At 39.4% G+C, this 14,363-nt stretch overlaps 2 protein-coding genes across 6 annotated transcripts in view; one reads left to right on the top strand and one right to left on the bottom strand.

The window, feature by feature from the left end:
* The window catches only part of LOC133222549 (uncharacterized), a 146,788-nt gene that overhangs the window by 91,966 nt on the left and 40,459 nt on the right, over positions 1-14,363 (top strand). The gene's annotated exons all lie outside the window — the stretch shown is intronic.
* The window catches only part of ATAD2B (ATPase family AAA domain containing 2B), an 82,013-nt gene that overhangs the window by 54,868 nt on the left and 12,782 nt on the right, over positions 1-14,363 (bottom strand). For 3 of the 5 annotated variants that reach the window (XM_061372328.1, XM_061372327.1, XM_061372329.1), the window contains exons 2-8: positions 10,714-10,868; positions 6,746-6,792; positions 5,558-5,711; positions 3,264-3,366; positions 2,645-2,753; positions 1,196-1,312; positions 193-268 (exon numbers count right to left, since the gene is read on the bottom strand). In XM_061372328.1, the coding sequence (XP_061228312.1) occupies positions 193-268; positions 1,196-1,312; positions 2,645-2,753; positions 3,264-3,366; positions 5,558-5,711; positions 6,746-6,792; positions 10,714-10,868 (761 nt within the window). Of the gene's footprint in view, positions 1-192; positions 269-1,195; positions 1,313-2,644; positions 2,754-3,263; positions 3,367-5,557; positions 5,712-6,745; positions 6,793-10,713; positions 10,869-11,529; positions 11,591-14,363 lie in introns of those variants that run through there. The other 2 variants (XM_061372330.1, XM_061372331.1) reach the window with 2 other exon arrangements.

Here is a 14,363-nt window from a genome sequence, read left to right as displayed (position 1 = left end):
TACTGGTATAATGAAGCACTATAAAATTCATTTTTGTGTGCTGATCAGGATCTGAACCCAAGATACAATTCAACACCCACTCACATATGTGAATGTACTGTACAATCACTCAAGAACATTTTGAAAATCAAAAGCTAACAGAAATGCACTGAGGGAAAGCAAACAACTACATACGAAAAGACTGACATTTACCTGATATGGCTTCTTCTTGCAGGAGATCTGTGAATATCAAACAGTGTATTTTCCCTCTTTTTTTGATGAGCTGGCACTGAGTAAGAAAAGTTGCATGTTTGTAACATCAATTACAAAAGAATAATAATCTGAATAAGGAACTAATCTAAACACAGCACAGAAGTCCTAAATTACTCCTTTACCAATCATGTTATTGGAGGGGAGGAGGAGGGAAATCAAAACTCTTATGCTTTGTTCCACAGAATGTAACTCATTCAGGGCACTAGCATTTTTCCTTTATTTGCAGGACATGAAACCACATACAGAAACCTCTTCACAGCTGGTCATAATGGATGCCTTGAAATTTCTCTTTAACAAATGAAGCACAGCATTTCTCTATTACAGACTCAATTTCCAAGTTGCCTTAAGATACAGGACACTGCATACAACGCTAATCTAAGCCAAATATGCATAGAATACATTATTTTAAGCAGAAGTATTAAAATGTTCAAAATCAAGAGACACTACACTGAATCCTATACGGATCCTTAATGGTATGTCCTGTGAGGAATGGCTAACGCCACAGGGTTTGTCTAGTCTGGTTTGTCTAGTTTGGAAAAAAGAGGCTGAGGGGCAACAGCTGCCTAAGGAGACGAAGTGGAAAGGGAGCTACTGATCTCTTCTCCCTGAGATATGGTAACAGGACATGGGGGAATGGTTCAAAACTGCATCAGGGCAAATTCAGACTTTACATTAGGAATCGATTCTTTGCTGTGAAGGATGTCAGACACCGGAGAAGGCTTCCTAGATAGGTGGTCGATGTCCCAATCCTGTCAGTGTTGAAAAGACATTTGGACAATGACCTTAATATTAATAACATTCTTGTAATCTGTAGTCAGCCTTGGGTTGCATGGGTACTCTGTCAGGGATTGAAGAGGAGTCATACAACTTTTCCCTTCCCACACACATGGGATTCTCAGAGGTCAACAGAGCAGGACTCCATGAGCACTGCCTAGTTACTCACCTATTGGAGGGGCCTGGTATCTTTCAACAGTTTTTCTCTGTCTGAGATTATATGGCCGATCATTTTCTTCTCCCTCAGCTTCTTCTACTTCTATATCTCCATCTTCTTCCTGGGACTCTGTTGGGGCAAAAAATATTTTCAGAACACTTCTACTTGATGCCAGAGCTATCTTCATCCTAAACATTAACATTATAATGGTCACTGAGAATTATTTCCCTCGGATTAATTAACACTAATTGGCAAATCACAGGAAATCCTAAGATAAATCTACAGCAAATTGTCAAAATTCCTTCTAGTTTCCCACAGAAAGTTCTGGGAAAACAACAGAAAAAAAAAAATGCAGTCACATTAGCTTTAGTTATGAAGTACTTTGAGTATCACTTCTACTACTCTTCTTCAGCAATTATCCTTCAAATTAAGAATAATGTCTTCTGTCTCTTTTCCCATAGGAGCCTCAGAAAATCTAGTATTTGGCACAGCATGAAAATAAGTACAACTTTATTATGCACAGTACCATTCTTGCACAAAGCAAATAATACACTGTATAAAGGTACCACCTAGGGCCATCTGTTAACAGGACCAGACTTTCTATCTGTGGATCTCAGAATTAAGACTGCACTCTTATTAACTGCAACAACCCTTACCTTTTCCAGCAGTTTCTCTTCAAAATCAAGGTACACTATGCTGAACCCTGTATGGATCCCTGAAGTTTGAGTCTGATTTCTTAAGGAAGCCAAGTAGGCTGTTTGTTGACCATGCCATTGGAAGTTAGCCATAATCCCTTCTTTCTCAATACTTTTTGAACCCACTAGACAGTTTAATCCAAAATTTTAAAGGAAAGTAGAATTTCAAATCCAGCTGTATGCCTACAAGCCTTCTAAAATTCAGTGGATGGACAGAAAACAGAGACTGTGATTAATGCATTCCCCAAACAAAGGATGCAAAACTATTACACATTCCTTCTGGTAATGGTCATTCAGCATATGAGAAACAGCAAGCCAGTTAGAACAAGCCAGTTAGAACAAGACTACAGGCATTACATCCTGGCTTCCACCAGGGGATTGCTAGAGGGATTATAAGGAAAGTTCCAATTACTTACTGTTATGAAAAAGAGTATGCAAACATAGTATATAAGAATGTAGAAAACAGGCTTTCTTCTGCTACTTTGAGATGAACTTGCTTTTGTTTAAAGAAAACTATCTAGAGATCTCCAAAACTTCTTGTACTGTACTTATTGCAAATAAGTACACACTGAAGGGTACTCATTAATTGTTCTATTTAGTGACTCCAAATCCATATCCAAAACCAAATTACTTTCTGTAGTGCATTATAGTGCTATCTTGCATTGAGAAGAGCTTTGGGCTTTAAGTACAAAGCGATAATAAGTAATTATAATAAATAATTCTAAGGGTTTTCAGACAAACCCTTAGAATTCTTTACAATCCATACCTTCTTCTTCCCCTTCTGTGGACACTTCATGGTGGTTCTGAATCCCATAGCTATTTCTCCTCAGTGATTTCCTCCTTCTTTTCACTCGAGAATACATATCCATATTTTCCTGGAATAAAATTCACGTACACTCCCATCAGTACTGTCCCATGTCACTCATAATGTTAGCCTGCAGTCAGTAACACTCTACACAATCTCTACCCCATAACTGTTTTTCCAACAAAGCCCTCCACAGGTTGACTACAAAAGCAGTCTCATTTCATAAGTGGTAAAATAAGTCTCTCAGTACCTAAGTCCATCTAATACATACTTAACATCAGTATCAAATTGTTTGAGGTAACAAAGCATGTGTAAGTCCCTGGTCCTGTTTTCAGACTACCAGAGTGTGCTTCAAACCAAAGGAGAACTACCACAGTACATCATGAGAGCACGGCAGTCAATTCAGCAATAAATAAGCTATTAATACTGTTCTGAATTTATCAAGTTTTTTAATGTTATCCACTGAAGAGGATCTGCAACCTTTTGACAGAGCTACAGACAAATGCACAGAGACTGCAAAAACAAATGCACTTTCCCTTAATATTACTTTTATCCTAGATCTGAGACACTCTGCACTTACAAATTCTGTATCTGTCCACATCCGTAGCCGTTCTACTTCCCCAGACCGCCTATTTCTCCTGATGTTAATATTATCCATTTCCTGTAGGACAGCTTCAGCAGTACTAAAATATATGCAACAGTTAACACAAAAAATTTAGTCTTAAAATAGCAGACACGCACAACTTTTTACATAACATCCATCAACTTAACATACAGACCTTGGCTATTCCAAGGTCTACAAATCAACTAAAAAAACAAACGAACTAAAATCTGAAAATTTTAGGAAAATTTTAGGATATCTACTTGAATTTATCAACTAATGACAAAACCAACCATAATAAAGAAAACTGAAAGACTAACCTACAGAATATAAGCTAAGCCACATGCAAAAGAAGAAATGGTGATGCTATTAAATTTAAATGCTATTAAAATTCAAGGTTCAAATCCGACTGTAGCCTCTTAAACATCTTAAAAAAAATTTTTTGCTCAGAGTAAATTGTAGCATATAAATTTGTAACTGCTTAGATGTTAGATTAAGTGTCAAATAAGAAACTAAAGCTTTTCACCTACATAATTACGATATTGGGGAAGCAATTAATGCCTTCAACCTGTAAGCTTTACAGCATCTTACCCTGGCCTCAGGAAGTCACTAATACATAAAGGTTTGGGGTTTTTTTAAATGTTAAATCAGTAACACCTACCATTTCATCATTCAGCATTTGACCTCACTACCACTTCTACTATTTAATTAGTCTAAATTTTCATTATCTGAAGTATTTGTAAACAGCTGCCAAAACAATGGAGGTGTATAAATAATAACCTTGGCCGAGATGCTTCACTGCTAAGGAAGAAAACTACAGAATATTACCCAGGCCAAGGCAATTATTTGGCCACCTGTCCTGAACACCAAGTTACTGCTTCCCACAGATATTATGGCAGATTTCCACTGGAATTCTACTATAATTGTATAATAATTCTAAGAAGGCAGAAACTTTCCCTTCCTTTCTTTCAAGCTGTTTAAAAGGAAATCTGAAGGGTGAAGCCTGCCAAGAAAGAAGTCTGTGAAGTTCTGGTTACAGAAGTCAGTAAAGTCAAGATTTCATTATGGAGCGCCACTCTCCATTTTAAACAATTCTTCTATAATATCTGTCATGTGACATAACCACGTCAAGTAAAATGATATGGCAGTTCTCTATAAAAGAAAATAGGGTTGGAGGGACCTGGAAAAGTCCACCTGCTCTGCCAGGCAAGAAGAAACTACACGACACCTAAATAATTCCTGACAGACATTTGTTTAACCTGTTCTTAAAATTCTCCAATGATTACGGGACACACTGTCATCAGTGTGAACAGTACAAGTTCATATACAGACTTCAGTACCATGATCGTATCAAATTACAAACTTCATGGTAGACTTTTTCCTACTGTTGATGTGGAGAGGAAGAATCAACTGCAGCTAGAAAAAATAAATGTAACTCAATATAAATTTGTAAATTGATACCAAGTACTTACTGAGTAAATTGAAAAAGAAAATTAAATTAATAAAGGTTCAACAGAATGCATTTAACAATAAAGATCATACTTGGCAAGTAAATGCTTGTTTAAATCATTTTCCAAGAGCAAGCAGTCTCTCAAAGATGTGATTATTAAAATCCATTTTACAGGTGGGAAAATGGTGACATATCAAGTGACCTGCCCAGGGCCACAGAGAAATAATATTTCAAGAAAAGTATTTCTGGCTCCCATTCCTATGCTCAGACCAGACCGTGCCTCCCTCTCTGACCTACTTTGTCTGCACAGTAAATGTCAAAAAGTGACACCCACCCTGTGTGAATTACTAACAAATGGTAAAAACAAAAACAAAAACAAGCTACAAACTTTTGGTATTTTATGATAGAAATCATACAAGCAAAATCTAGAACGCTTCCAAGCACTGCTGCTGATCACTAATTTACATCACATTTAGGGTATCACTACATAAACAGGTTACTAAGAAACAAACTACAGTGTGGATTTACAGCATGTCAGCCACTCTGCAATAACTGCCAACATACACAGTTTTATCCACGTGTAAACACAGAGTAGCCTACTCCTCAATGGAAGCCTGGTAAATTGCTTTTCATTTAGAGCATGGATAACACAGGCAGTTACAGCACAGGACCCAGCCTGCAACTCAAACCACAATCTAGCTTACCTCAATGCTAATACATTCCCACAGTAAAACACATAGATGGCACTGGAAGACAAGGTTTTCTAACTTTTAAAACAATCATTAAGATGCTTTGTGAATACAACTGAAATATCCCCACATACCTGTTTACTAGCTGATCAAACAATAAACTCTGATTCAAAGTTTCAAATCTGTTTTTCCTGGACCGACAACTTTTTCTGACTTCTATATCTCCGTTTATGCAAGCATGGTCCCCATCTCCCTTTTTTTCCCCTCGAAGGGGGTGGCTTTTGAGAGCTAAGAGAAATTTGTATTACTACTTCAAAATGCAGGAAACAACATTTTCACAAATAAGAATTAATAAGAGATTATTTTGCAAGGACAATAAAACAAAAGTTATGGAGCACAGTATAAGCACCCTTATATTCACTAAAGTAATGTATTTTTTAAACTCCTATCAAAGTTATTTTACAACCTATTTCTTCAGACTCAAGCTTGTTTCCTTATACAATAATCTCATTTATTACAAAAATTTGGCATTCAAATATCCATTCAATATTTTTAAGTTAAAATCAACACTAAAATGCACACTTGGCCTCAGTTTCAATTCTTAGTCTTTCAAGTACAGTATCAAAAGGTCAGATACAACATACTGATTTCACAAGCAAATCTATACCAGCTACTCTGTACAGTGCCATACAAAAAGAGATCCCACTCCTGATTGTTCCTTAGGCACAACAATAAATAATAAAAAATACCAAATATGCTTATGGGTTAACATATAGAGTCAACACAGAACTAAACAAGACAAAATTGATGAAAAAGGGACATGAAAGACAAAGTGGCTTTAGCTAAGATATGCAATGAGGTGGCAAGTTTGCAAGGTACAAGCATATAGGAAAATTGTTTAAGGTAGCAGGAGCTGCAGACAAGGCAGGTCTCTCTAAAGCAACAGCAGGGTTATGTAAAGAACCAGAGAAGGCCAAATTTTAAATGAGCAAAGAGAATAAGTAAATTAAAGAGACCAGCTGGGAGAGGATGGCCAAAACTAGTTTATAACAGTAAATTTGGGAATTAAGGAAAACATCAAGATCGTGGCTAAGAGGTCTGAATTGAGAAAAGAAATGGAATTTCATCTAAGAATGTTCCCCATGTCCACAGAGAGCATCCAAGATGTTGACAGAAGAAAACTGAGCCAAAACAGTAACTTTTCTGGTCAAAATGGTCAGAGTAATCAGTGAAGTTATCAAAAATATATGCAACTTAAAATCACTGACATAAAATTGTTAAATGTAAAAATAGACAGAAGATGTCCATTGTAATACACTTACATAAGCTACGTCCATTTGGTAGTGTAGCACCAGGCTGAGAAGTTAACCTAGGGAATAATTGCATTAGACACGCAAATAACGTTAACACTCTTTCACCAAGCAAAAGTTATACTGTGAAAATAAACTTCAAACATAGAATGTTACACGATATACTATGACTTCAAAATCTTTGTCCCACGTAGCCTCTGAAGAGTCTGCTTCATGCACAACACTGGCATGAAGACAAAACTGCCAAATACCAATTATATGAATCTCCCCAATTATCTAAACATCTATTAATCCTTCCAGTGTTCCCTCATGCCATGTCCTACTATTAACTCTCCCCTTAAGTTTCAGAACAGAAACCTAATACAGCTCTTCAAAGGCAATTATAATTTAAATACTTTGGACAAACCAGCAGAAGCAACAAAACTTTCAGGAAAAGGCTCTGCAATTCAAGATCACTACCAGACCCAGAGCTTTGGATGCGAAGACATGTCGCAGTGGGTTCTACATGAGTAACAGTATGAGCTTCAGTATGCTAGCCAAATTTTCATTTGACATAGTGATCTAAATTCTCCCAGCCACATTAAGTATTTTTTTAATTCTTAGAATTTTTAACAGGTACAAGTCTACACTTAAAAGAAGTAGAAGGTGCATGAGTTTCAATACGTTCACAGATGACCATGGCACATAATATGCTACATTTATTTTATACTGTGTTAAAAGAAAAAAACAAGGAAGAAAAGAGATCTATTTAATGATTTACATGGTTTAAAAGTATACTTCATTCCTGCAGATGTCCAGTAGAGAATCAGTCACTTACATACAAAACATTGCAAGAAAGATTTTGATTTGTATATAAACATGATATATACAGCTACAAAAGAACCAGTATTAACTGAAAGGTCATGGCCCAGGAACATATTGTCTCATAATCACTTGTAATCATGTGAAGAATCTTTTGAACACTAGAATGTTTTGTAAAATACTATTAATCAGAGTTATAAAATGCAACAAAATGCTTCTCTTTCAAGTTATAAAAATGTGGTAGGATTGAGGTTATATTTACTAAAATACAGTAATTTACTTGAGTCCTTATAACCAAAGAGAGGCTGAAAACAACAATGGAAAGAAACTTGACCATTATCCATTCCATAGATGGAATACTGATTTCCTAATTAAAATATGTCTTTTATAGCTTGAGTACATAAAAATACCAATTAAGTCACTAAATTTGGATGTATGAAGAAACTAGAATTCAGACTGCATCTCAAAATTACTTTCCACTTTTGCACAAATACGCATAGAAAGAAAACACAAAGACGAGAGGATTGATGTAACCCTGTCCTGGGTTTAGCAGTGGCAGTCATTTTTCTCTTTCTTGGTAGCTGGTGCAGGGCTGTGTTTTGACTTTCAGCTGGGAACAGAGCTGAAAAACAATGATGTTTTGGTTTGGCCAAGGACTTTGTGGGCCTCATGCTCTGCCAGGGAGGAGGGGAGCCGGGAGGAAGCAGAGAGCAGAACACCTGACCCAAACTGACCAAAGAGGTATTCCATACCACAGCACGTCATGCCCAGGAGGTAACTGGGAGTTAGCCGGAAGGACTAGGTGGACTGCAGGGGTTGGAGGAGGTATCGGTCGGTGCTTGATCGGACTGGGGGGCAAGTTATCGGTCAGCTGGTGATGGGGTGTTGTATTCTCTTCCCTTGTTATTTCATTTATCATTACTATTATTGGTGTTAGCATTAGTGATTTGTGTTATACCTTAGTTACTAAAACTGTTCTTATCTCAGCCCGTGGGAGTTGCATTCTTTCTGATTCTCCTCTCCGTCCCTCCAGGAGTAAGGGGAGGGCAAGAAAGGGGGGGAGTGGGTAAAAAGCTGTCTGGCATTGGTTAAACCACGACAGTTCTTTTTGGCGCCCAACGTGGGGCACGAGGGGTTGAGATAACGACAGATCTGACCGTCACAATGCTGATTTATTGGATCTCAGAGTTGTTCCTCTTGATCTCAGAGCTTCAGAATGTTGTAACTTACTTAGAGCCGGTATTTGCTGTGTTAGTGTTTATCAAGTGTGGGGCTTGGGCTAAGGTTCTTGTCTCACTGTACTTTATGGCAATGACTTGTAATACGGGCGGGCTCCAGCAGCAGGGTGGGACGGACGTGGCCGTGGACTGGTCCCTGGCCGTCCGGCTGCTCCTCACCGTCCTGGCCCTCGCCCTCGCCTCCGTCTGCGTGAGGCTCTGGGAAGCCGAGGGGGGGCGGCCCCGGGAGCCGGCGGCTGCTGAAGCGGCCCGGGAGAGCGGCCCCGGGCACCAAGCGGGAGCGGGACCGGAGGCCGCGCGGGGACGGCTGCCGGTGGAGGAGGTCGGGGCGGGCGAGGAGCGGGAGAAGGCAGCGGAGGAGCCGAGCCCAGCGGCCGAGCCCAGCCCCGCGGCGGCCGAGAGCATTCCCCGGAAGCCGCCCGCCGAGCCCCAGGAGGATGCAGGAGACCCCGCAGCATTTCCCAGCAAGGCAGAGGAGGAAGAGCTGGACTCAGGAAAAGAGAAGCTGGTGGTGGGAGAGCCGGCAAGCACAGCAGCTACACCGGCCCCAGTGACAAGTACAGCAGCATCGCGTGAGAGTTCTGACGGTTTTGAATGGCCTTTGGGTACCCTTGGGACCTGCCTGCTGATTGTGATGGTGTTCACTATGTTGGCACACATGCAGAATGTGTTTTACCCACCACCATTGTGTCTGATCCCAAAATTTAAGCAGAGTCGGGTTTGGGTCTTGTCTGGGGTTAGACAACGATATGGGAGGACCAAGAGGTTTTCCCCAAGGCTGGACAGCCATGAGTGGCAGGGCATGTGGGACAGTATGGGCAAGTATCTAGTCCACTGGGCCCCTCCAGTGCTTTGGAAACATTGGAGATGGAAGGACAATGAATTATTTTGAACCTGGTGGGCCCATGACCCTTAAGGCCAACAGAGCAGAGATGCAACATAGAGATGGACTCATGATCAAGGGGTGGACCTAACAATGGACACTACTGCCCAGGTTATTCATGTGTGTGAGCACTGCACACAGCCTCTCCTGCTCTGAAAGACTGTTACAAGAGATGGAGCCTGGCATCATGGACCAGATGGACTCAGCAGCTTTATAGGGACTGGTCCATGCACTACGATGAGAGTGCACTTAGATAAGAGTGAGGGTATATTGAAAATGTGGGATCTGAGCATGACGTGAATGGTATGGAATAAGGGGTGGATAATGTCCTGGGTTTAGCAGTGGCAGTCATTTTTCTCTTTCTTGGTAGCTGGTGCAGGGCTGTGTTTTGACTTTCAGCTGGGAACAGAGCTGAAAAACAATGATGTTTTGGTTTGGCCAAGGACTTTGTGGGCCTCATGCTCTGCCAGGGAGGAGGGGAGCCGGGAGGAAGCAGAGACAGGACACCTGACCCAAACTGACCAAAGAGGTATTCCATACCACAGCACGTCATGCCCAGGAGGTAACTGGGAGTTAGCCGGAAGGACTAGGTGGACTGCAGGGGTTGGAGGAGGTATCGGTCGGTGCTTGATCGGACTGGGGGGCAAGTTATCGGTCAGCTGGTGATGGGGTGTTGTATTCTCTTCCCTTGTTATTTCATTTATCATTACTATTATTGGTGTTAGCATTAGTGATTTGTGTTATACCTTAGTTACTAAAACTGTTCTTATCTCAGCCCGTGGGAGTTGCATTCTTTCTGATTCTCCTCTCCGTCCCTCCAGGAGTAAGGGGAGGGCAAGAAAGGGGGGGAGTGGGTAAAAAGCTGTCTGGCATTGGTTAAACCACGACAAACCCACATTCCAGAGTCTTTTTCCACTAAAAGAAAATTGTATGAAAATAACACACTTCAAAAGTACACTCAAGAGCATGAGCTGCAGCTCAGGGCAGAAATAGTGTAAGCAGGTTAACAATACAGGAAAAATGGATAAGACTTCATTTTTCTCTTGGCTCCAAGTTACCTGGACTGTCCAGCTGAGATGCTCCATTCCTCTCGCTGCCCAGTACTGCGTGATTTTGATTTGTCTTTGCACACAGGATCAGCATGTTTTGAGGTACGTTTGGCGGGAGGAGATACGTGGCTATCACTCAAGCTAGCATCACTACCTTCATCTTTCTGAAAAGTAAAAAACATCAGACCATACTTAATTGCCTCATTTTTATGTAACCAAACAGAAGAGCAGGAAACTTGAGCTTAGTAAAAGGGAAGTCTCTATCACCAGCTTGTATGAAATATTAAAAGTGTTCATTCTGAAAACATTACCAGAATATTGAATTTTAAATATTAAACTGTTCTATAATACTTCACATGTATTTCTGAACAAGCATTTGGTTTCTCTAACCCACTGTATTTTGCATATCGTACATGACATTGCTACAGTTACCGTACTTGCAAAAGAACTAATAGTGCAGTAAAGAGGAAAAGGCCTTAGGAAAACTAAGATATGTAGAAGCACAGCATGAATTTATTCTACTGACATTATCTCTGCCATTAAAATGCTTAAACAGTCACATTATGCTCTTCCTTCTTGTAAGAGTTTTGCAATACCTTGTTCTCCTCTTTAGACTGTAAAACACACAGTGAGGACTTAACTGAAAGTGGACTTCATACTTTCATGGCACTTTTTGTCTAATATGTTCATTAACAGCATTATACACACCACCAACATTAGTCTTAACACCAGTAAGAATCACCTACACACTATCAGAGGGCTTTTCTGTCATGCTTATCAAAGGTAACGTAATACAAAAACTCAAAGACTGTAGGGAGGGATTACTTCAGAGCTGTACATCAGAAATGGTCAGAAAGCAAATTTTGGAGGATCTGCTTCTGTTAAGGAAAACTAAAAAAAAAAAAAATCTCAAGATTCTATAAATTTTATATTCATATATAATTTATGATTGTAGCTTATGGAAACAGCCTTCACTGAAAAAATCTAAATATCCTCCCTTGCAACAACAGAGTAACCAATTTCCAAATATGAAGGTCCAGGAATTCTCAGTAAGCACTTAAGAACAGAAGATAATTTTACTTATATGAAAGGAGATAATCACAGAAGGCCCATTTGTTCATCAGGCTTATTAACAACAACAATATGACTTGTACTCCAGATAATTCAACATCATCATGTCTCACATACTCAGGAAAATTAAAAAGAAAAAAAGTATTGTTCTGAAGAGAGAAACACAGACTACCACAGCACAGTACTTAAAAAGCGGCAAAGCCTAAAGAATTCCAAATGTACAGGTGCAGCTCCACGAGACAGCTCAGCACCACTGGGCCCTGTGACTGGCCCATGCACTCCCTTACCCGGCTGCACCACTCCAACCTTCTCTGATCTTCTGATGTTTCTCTGACCCACACATAAACCAAAGCCATTCACTAGAGCTTCGAAAGTTCACTTTCCTTTGGTTATATTAGCTTCCTACCAGGTTAGCAGGAAGTCAGTGAGTGAGTTGGTGAGGTGAATAATTTCACTGAGGAATCAGATGAGTAAAAAGATAGTGCAAGAAAAAAACATGAGGTAGGACTGAACCACTGCCTACAGGAAGAGCAAGTTGTGAGTGAAACAGGCTGCCTGCATCATGCCTTAACATTTTGCTCCCCAATTTGTATTATTAACAAATATTAATCAATATTAAATACTTATAATACTAATAAATTAACACTGCATTCCTTATGATATAAGCTTTATTTACTGAATATGCTACATGTGGGTTTTACTTATACTATGAATACTTGTAAATGCTTTTGGTAATATTTTAAAAAAGCCACTAAATACTAAAAACTAGACTTACATGCTAACCAGCCCACGTTCATATCTCATTTTAAACATAGTTTTAAGTTTGATAATTTTTAGCCTCTCAAGGTAAATCCAGGGAAAGAAAGAGGCCTATGTTAAGATTCAATCTTAAGGCTCATTTGAGTCTAGTAAAACAAAACAAAACCAAACACAGACTTTTTTCTTCCTCATTATTTCACTTCTTTAGGAAGTACATCAATGTAATTCAATACTTATACCAGATGATCATAATTAAAACTTTAAAATAGATTAAGCAGAATTCAGGACCTAAAACTAAGGCTTCGTCAAAGTGGTAGCAGAGGTAACTATCACGATTCCTAAATACAAAACACCTGCACCTTGCATAGCACTGTAAAATACATGGGCAGACACCCAGATATTTCCGTAACTCTGTGACTCCAAAATATCAGCTTTTCACACAATTTTAATAGTGGACATACTCACTTCTGCGTTCTGTAAGCATCTGCATATGTACTTTATGCTTTAATCAGCCACAAGTTTATTTGCAGGCTTAGAGAAATACATGATTGCTAACTCAATTTTAGTAATTACTTTCTGAAACTACAAGAGCTGCCCTGTGCAGTACAGAAGCAGAGTTTCAAGGTAAGCAACAAAACCAGTTTTAAACCGGCTAGGCAAGACAGAGAAAATGAAAGTAAAAAAGAGGAACAAGCATGTAATGAAGCTTTACAAGTGCTAACATTAAAGCGATTTTGTGAGCAGTAAAATTAATAATGCACAGGTTCCTACACCTCTTTTCCCATGCAAAAATCCTAACTCCTCCCAGGTGTTCTGTGACCACCTTTCTCTGCATTTCACCCAGCTACTTGCCTCTGGCCCCAGCATTACCTAGTATTCCTCATTTGTCCTGTGTATTTATTGGTCAAAGGCAACACAGCAATGTAGTTACTCTGGAGCTACGTGCATGTCAAGTGGCCAGCTGGCAGGTAAACCAAAATATCAGTGATAAGCCTGGAGACAAAATCCACTACATCAGGTCTCCCTCTGCTACCGAGTTACCAATATTCACAAAATTTGTAAGTGCTGAATATCTTTGAGATCTCTAATTCAGTCAAATGAACAGATACTGGCCAATAGCTTCAAAAACTGGAAGGGCAGGCTAACCATCAGTGTGATCACATCCATGCCGCTGTCTAAAGAGCTGGGCTAGTAATGAAGGCATTTACTTAACAGACATGATGATTCCCGGTTATTCTTTGTGTAGGACACTACCTTCAGTTGGGCCTCATTTGTCTACGTATTAACTGTACACAGTAACTTAGCAGGTACAAAGCAAGTCTAAGTTTTAAGACAGTCAAGGCCAAATATTAACTTAAGTTAGGATGCCTGCTGTAGAAGATGCTCTAACATGCAAAATGTTTTACCATGAAGCAGTGACAAAGATACTACAATGAGAAATCACTGCGATTTTAGGTATATCTAATAAGAACCCAAGCTCCATTTTCTAGTTAACAATCTTAAAAATTCAAGCTCTAAGGAAACAAATCACACCTAGACTGCCATCCAGAACATTCACCTACCTACAGTAAAATATGGAGATGGAGCTTTCACTACACTCAAGAGATTAGCCAAATTGGGATATGCTACAACAAGAAAAAAAAAAATTAATTTCAATTTGCGAAGCCTTTTCAGAGAGCAGTCTATCCACTGCTTCCTCCCATTTATAGCAAAAGAGGTCTAATGATTCCACTGCACTCAGCTTGTTCCCTCAAGTAACTGGGTCTCAAACCATTTATACCTTTTATGATTAAAAATAGTACTTCAGTTTCAACCCAGAAGCTTATTCC

Source organism: Neopsephotus bourkii, unplaced genomic scaffold, assembly GCF_033783945.1.
Source record: "Neopsephotus bourkii isolate Nb327-2 ecotype Australia unplaced genomic scaffold, CSIRO-AGI_Nbou_v1 NB_1600, whole genome shotgun sequence".
In the NCBI taxonomy this organism is placed as follows: Eukaryota; Metazoa; Chordata; class Aves; order Psittaciformes; family Psittacidae; genus Neopsephotus; species Neopsephotus bourkii.
The sequence above is the reverse complement of the archived record's forward strand: the minus strand, read 5'-3'. Positions and strand labels throughout refer to the sequence as shown.